Genomic DNA, 6,226 nt, shown 5'->3' with positions numbered 1-6,226 from the left:
AACGAAAACAAAAAAAAAAAAAAAAAAAAAAAAAAAAAAAAAAAAAAAAAAAAATTAGCTAGGTGTGGTAGCACACACCTATAGTCCCAGATACTCAGGAGACTTAGGTGGGATGATCACTTAAGCCCAGGAGGTTGAGGACGCGTTGAGCCATGATCATGCCACTGCACTCCAGCGTGGCTAAGAGCAACAGAGCAAGACCTTGTCTCCTAAATAAATAAACAAACAAACAAATAAATAAATAAATAGAAAAGAAAAGAAAAGAAAGAGAAGAAAAAAGACAGACTTTCTGGTTAATGAGATTTGCTTTAACTGCTAAGTCCCAGAACCCCTAAAGGACATAACTGAGATCCATATTGCAGGATGGTCTCACCCCCTGCTATATGGTGCTCCACTGAAAAATTTTCTGTAAAGACACCTTGGCCAAGGGTCAAGTGGGTGGACTGTGCAAAAATGAGCTAATATAGCAGGCCTGACTGCTGTACCTATAAAAGCCTGCTTACAAGGTTAGCCTTTGGCCGGCACCTGGGAACTTATATTTTGGGACGATCCCCCCTTTAACTGATGAGTGGCTCACTGGGCATAAACAAACAACATGGTGTATGTTGAATACCTGTTTTCCTTCTGGGAACCTGGAATTTGGGTATGTGCTGGGCAAGGGGTGCATGTGACCAGCCCCTGTAAAACCGGGGCACTGAGTCTCTAAAAGCTTCCCTGGTTGACAACATTTCACACATGTTGTCATAACTCATTGCTGGGGTGAAAGGCATCCTGAGCGGCTCCACTGGAGAGGACTCTGGAAGCTTGTGCCTGGTCTTCCCAGGACTTTGTCCCATGTGCCTTTCCCCTTTGCTGACTTTGCTTGCATCCTTTCACTGGGGATCCTGTGAGTCTTCCTAGCAAATCACTGATCCTGGAGTTGCTATTAGGGAACCACAACATATTCCTTATTCTCAAAATGGGGTACTTCCTACTTGCTAGGGTTTTTTGATATATAATTCATATACCATAAAATTCACCCTTTAAAAAGTGTACAGGACAGGCATGGTGGCTCATACCTGTAATCCTAGCACTTTGGGAGGCCGACACAGATGGGTCACGCTTGAGCCCAAGAGTTTGAGACCAGCCTGAGCAACATAGTGAGACCCTGTCCCTACAAAGAATCCAAAAAATTAGCCAGGCATGGTGGTGTGTGCCTGTAGTCCCAGCTACTTGGGAAGCTGTGGTGAGAGGAGGGCTTGGAGTTCGAGGCTGCAGTGAGCTATGATCACATCACTGCATTCCACCCAGGGTAAAAGAGCAAGACCCTGTCTTTAAATACATATACATATATATATACACATACACATATACACACAATTTGGAGGTTTTAGTACATTCACAAGGTTGTGGAACCATAACCACAGTCTACTTCTAAAACATTTTCAAGATTCCCCAAAGAAACTCTTTGTCCGTTAAGCAGTCACTCCCCTTCCTTCCCTCCTCCAATCTCGGATAACCACCACCTATTGTCCATCTTCACGGATTTTCCTATTTCAGACATTTCATGTAAATAGAAGCATACAATTTGTGGCCTTTTGCAACTGGTTTCTTTCACTTAGCATAATATTTTCAAGGTTCATCTATTTTGTGGTATGTATCTGTATTTTTTTTTTTTTTTTTTGAGACGGAGTCTTGCTCTGTCGCCCGGGCTGGAGTACAGTGGTGCAATCTCGGCTCACTACAGTCTCCACCTCCTGGGCTCAAGTGATTCTCCTGTCTCAGCCTCCCAAGTAGCTGGGATTACAGGTGTGCACCACCGCACCCACCTAATTTTGTATTTTAGTATTTTTAGTAGAGATGGGGTTTCACTATGTTGGCCATACTGGTCTCGAACTCCCTACCTCAACTGAACCGCCCGCATCAGCCTCCCAAAGTGCTGGGATTACAGGCATGAGCCACCATGCCTGGCCTGTATTTCTTTTTATAACTGAATAATATTCTACTTTATGGGTATATCACATTTTGTTTCCACTTTGTGGCTATTGTGAATAAGTTTTTGTGCAAACATATGTTTTTAATTTCCTTGGCTGTATACCTAGAAGTGGAATTGCTGGGTCGTAAGGGAACTCTATGCTTAAGTTTTTGAGGAACTGCCAGACCATGTTCTACAGCAGCTGCACATTCCCACCAGCAGTGTGTGAGGGAAGAGTGTCTCCACACCTCCACCAACATGTGGTTATTTCCCCTTTTAAAAAAATTCTAGTCATCCTAGTGGGTGTGAAGTGGCAACCCACTATGGTTTTGATTTGCATTTCCCTAATGATTAATGATGTTGAGCATCTTATGAACTTATTAGCTACCTGTACAACTTCTTTGCAGAAATAGTATAACTGTTTGGAAGCAGCTACAACTAGGCAGAAATTTTATGTCATTTATGTATCATTACATTGAGTACACTATCTTGAGAATAGAGAGTAGACCTGACCTTAGGCGGACACAGTACTGCTCATCTGGAAACAAAGAGAATCCCAGCCCCCATGAATCCTGACATGATGACTTGATCTGCTTTGATAAAGGCAGAGCTTTGATGGTCTGGTCCAGTGTTTCTCAGACTTCAATGTGTAGGTTGGGTGGGGCCTTCCAACCAAGCTCCTAGATGCTGCTGCCATTGCTGGTCGATGGATCACCTTTTCAGTAGTGAAGCTCTAAACTTCTGTTGAGCTTTTATTCTGTGCTAATCATTGTGCTATCTCATTTGCGTGCACTCTCTCATTTAATCCTCACAATAATTTAAAATAGCTCCATCTTATATATGAGAAAACTGAGGCTTAAAGAAGTTAATTAACTTACCCCCAATGGTGAGAGCTAGTGAATGGCAGAGCTGGCTATGGGACTCCCCAGACTGGTCTACAGGCTATTTTGCCACATCATCTCTTAAGAAGCCTACTAACCTGCAGAGTTCATCAAGTGGGTTTCTCTTCCCCTAAAGGACATGCTCTCACTCATAAAATAATTTACTCACCTCTGTGACACTCAAAAGAAACATAAAACAGTAAAACACTGGTAGAAGAAGTTATTAACCAATGAAGACATTTCACAAAGCCAGCAAATAGGAAGCAAAATCCAAAAATTCAGGAGTAAATCCTAGGCTGACCAAAACCTCTTTGGGCATTTTCCCTGGTGTTACCAGCTTAGCCTCTTTTACCTGAATCACTGGCCTGCCCAGAGAGCACGACTGAAGCTCTGCTTCTGGCTAAAGAAGACTGTGTGGGTGTCAACAGTCGCGAAACAAGAATGGCTTCCACTGGACTAAGGTGCATGCGATGAGCTGAGGGATGGAATCAAATGAAAATTTTAAAAAGCAAAATTAAAACAAAACAAAACGTTTAAACATACAATGCATGGTGCAAATTAACTTTTGGGTGGCAGAACATGGAAAATAAAAATATTTGAACAAAGGATGGATTTGGAATTTGTCATAGTAAAATAAAACAAATAATGTGTCCTTTAGAGTTTGGGAAAGTGCATTAATTGTCATGAGGTACCAGAATCCATTCAATATGCTATTGCAGTACAGTGACCTGTATCACTCAGAGAATTAGCCCACCTCCCAGATGTAATATGGACTCAGGAAATCATTTATGGCCAGGCATGGTGGCTCATGCTTGTTATCCCAACACTTTGGGAGGCCAAGGCAGTCGGGTCTCTTGAACTCAAGAATTTGAGACCAGCCCGGGCAACATGGCGAAACCTCGTCTCTACAAAAAATACAAAAAAATTAGCTGGGCATGGTGATGTGCGCCTGTAGTCCCAGCTACTTGAGGCTGAAGTGAGAGGATGGCTTGGGCCCAGGAGGCAGAGTTTGCAGTGAGCCAAGATTGTATCACTGCACTCTAGCCTGTGCAACAGAGAGCCTGTCTCAAAAAAAAAAAAAAAAAAAAAAAATCCTTTACTCCAAGTAGAAAAAAATTATGCCTATAAAACACTTGTTTTAGGTCCTGTGCTAAGAAACATTTCATAACACACTGATTTTTAAATAAAATGTCATCCTGTAATAGTATAAAATATATCTTTTCATACTTTTACATGTCAATAAGGGTAAAATTAAGTGAAGAGGCACAAAAACACAAACAGCCAACTGATTATCAGCTTTAATGAAAGATAGTAGTATTCATAATCTAGAAGTCAATGACCAAAATATTTAGATCAGTTTAGAATGTATTATATATGGCAATGAATTAACTTTTCCCTCACTCTGTATTCGGCTCTTCATCAATTCCAGGTTCCTGGTGCTTACCATGAACTGCATCACAGATCAGTAGCATTATGAACCTTATAGGGTCTCTGACACACATAACATGCCTCTGGGATAGAGGTACAAAGTTAATGTCAGTGGAAACAACCAGGAAGGCACACCAGCCTCTGCCAAGTTGCAACCAGCCTCTTGCTCTGCCCTTGGTGATAACTTGTGCTAAACACTCCACTGGCACCTGATACTTCTTCAGTGTTGCTTTAGAATAAACATTTAGTGCATGGAGAGCTTCCCTTATTTCCTTAACCTATATACTCTGAAAGGTATAAACAGACTTTCAGTGACTTATCTGAGCCTTTGTGAGAATGCAGACCGTGTTAAATCTACTCAGGTTCTGGAACTGGTACACGTCCCATACACATCATCTCCCAACTCAAAACAGAGTGCCACCCATTCTTTTCCTAGGCCTCATTAGTTCTGTGCTTCTCTTTTCATCTACAAAATGGGCAGGCCTATAAACCACAGATGATGGCAGAACCCCATTTTTTCACATATCTAAGCCTCCCATGTAACTATAACTTATCAATTCTGCTCTTTCTGGTTAATCAACTGTATGCCATCATTGACCAGGTAGTTACTTTAATGATCACATCTGCCCACTGGTTAATTAATTCCCGGGCAAGCTAACTCCTACATGCAATGTGGAAAACAGAACAGTCTCTTTCAGACTGGGAGACTGCATTAATTCTTGCCTCTATTCAACAACGACCTGGCTCTAAAGAGCCATGCCACGTTCCAAAGTCCCACTGACAAGGCCCTAGGGCTCCCACATTCAGACCACAAGACTAGGACAATGATGGTATCTGCAGAAGGCTCAAGAGGAGGCTCTCACAAAGACCAACGTTAAGATGCTCACACCAGAAAAGAAACAAACTGGAGAGACCAAGTCTACACATTCACTTGCCTCGGTCTGGGGAATAGGATATTGCCGCGGTGGATGAAGACAGGCGTTTACTCATGGGAGGCTCCGTCGGCTTTGGCAAATTCATAGTTGATGTTGAAAGTTTGTCACATGCTGCAGAGAAATGCATTAAAGACATTGGTATTCATCACACTACTATAGAACCGAGAAACACATATCCCGAAGTGTCCTTCCTGTCCTCATCCACACACCTCCTAAATGCTGTGGCACAGCGTGCTCTGCTTTCATCATCCTGGCATCTCATTATCCTAATCTGGAAATGCCCAGGCTACAGCAGCCCTTGGTCTGCAGAAAGATCTCTGCAATTTCTTCACTGTGTTGTCATCTTCAATTTCAAATGTTCAACCTCACTCAACTGTTCAACTAAAGCCATGTTAATCCCACCAACAAATCATTTTCTTTTGTCTAGGAATTTTTGAGCATGCTCACATCACACAAAAACAAAACCAACTTGGACCCAGAGACAAATCACCAACCACTGGAAAACGCCTTATGGTCTGACTGTCACTGCTTGCTGAAACCAATTCTTTTATGAAGGTTATCTATAGCTCAGGTTGGAGAGAGATGAAATCCGTCCTCTCGGAGGTGTATTTAAAGCAGAACGGCCTCTTTAGCAGTTGGTTTTCCTTTTCTTACTTAGTAAGAGACAGATCAAAATGGCCCTTTCGCAAATGCTTTAACTGTTTGAGGTTAGGATTTTAACAGGCGACCTTGAGTTTGGTGTTCTCATGTTCCAGTCATTATTTCAGACTGGTCTCTAAATTAAAATAAACCATTATAGCAAACAAAGATATGCTGACAGTGCCCTGTCAAGCTATGTTAAAGCCTGAGGCCAAAAGAAAAATGTGTGCTCTTGGTTGTAGAAAAAGCAAAGTCATCAATAATATTTTCAAAATCTACTCCTTTGCTCATCTTGTTTTCACATGAGAACTGCTATGAGAACTGCCGTGTTCTATAATTTCTGCTGACCAAATGACAATCTTAAATATATATTTTTTTTTTTTTTTTTT

At 41.7% G+C, this 6,226-nt stretch overlaps 1 protein-coding gene across 5 annotated transcripts in view; it reads right to left on the bottom strand.

Annotated features, from left to right (window-relative positions):
• The window catches only part of MAP7D2 (MAP7 domain containing 2), a 116,514-nt gene that overhangs the window by 43,566 nt on the left and 66,722 nt on the right, over window positions 1-6,226 (bottom strand). For 3 of the 5 annotated variants that reach the window (XM_017884946.1, XM_017884947.1, XM_017884949.1), the window contains 2 exons: window positions 5,199-5,309; window positions 3,188-3,310 (listed from right to left, as the gene is read on the bottom strand). In XM_017884946.1, coding sequence (XP_017740435.1) covers window positions 3,188-3,310; window positions 5,199-5,309 — 234 coding nt within the window. The remainder of the gene's footprint in view (window positions 1-3,187; window positions 3,311-5,198; window positions 5,310-6,226) is intronic. The other 2 variants (XM_017884950.1, XM_017884951.1) reach the window with 1 other exon arrangement.

This window comes from Rhinopithecus bieti, unplaced genomic scaffold (genome assembly GCF_001698545.2).
Source record: "Rhinopithecus bieti isolate Rb0 unplaced genomic scaffold, ASM169854v2 scaffold_15131, whole genome shotgun sequence".
NCBI classification, from domain to species: Eukaryota; Metazoa; Chordata; class Mammalia; order Primates; family Cercopithecidae; genus Rhinopithecus; species Rhinopithecus bieti.
Note: the sequence above shows the minus strand (reverse complement) of the source record. Positions and strands in the feature narration are given on the sequence as shown.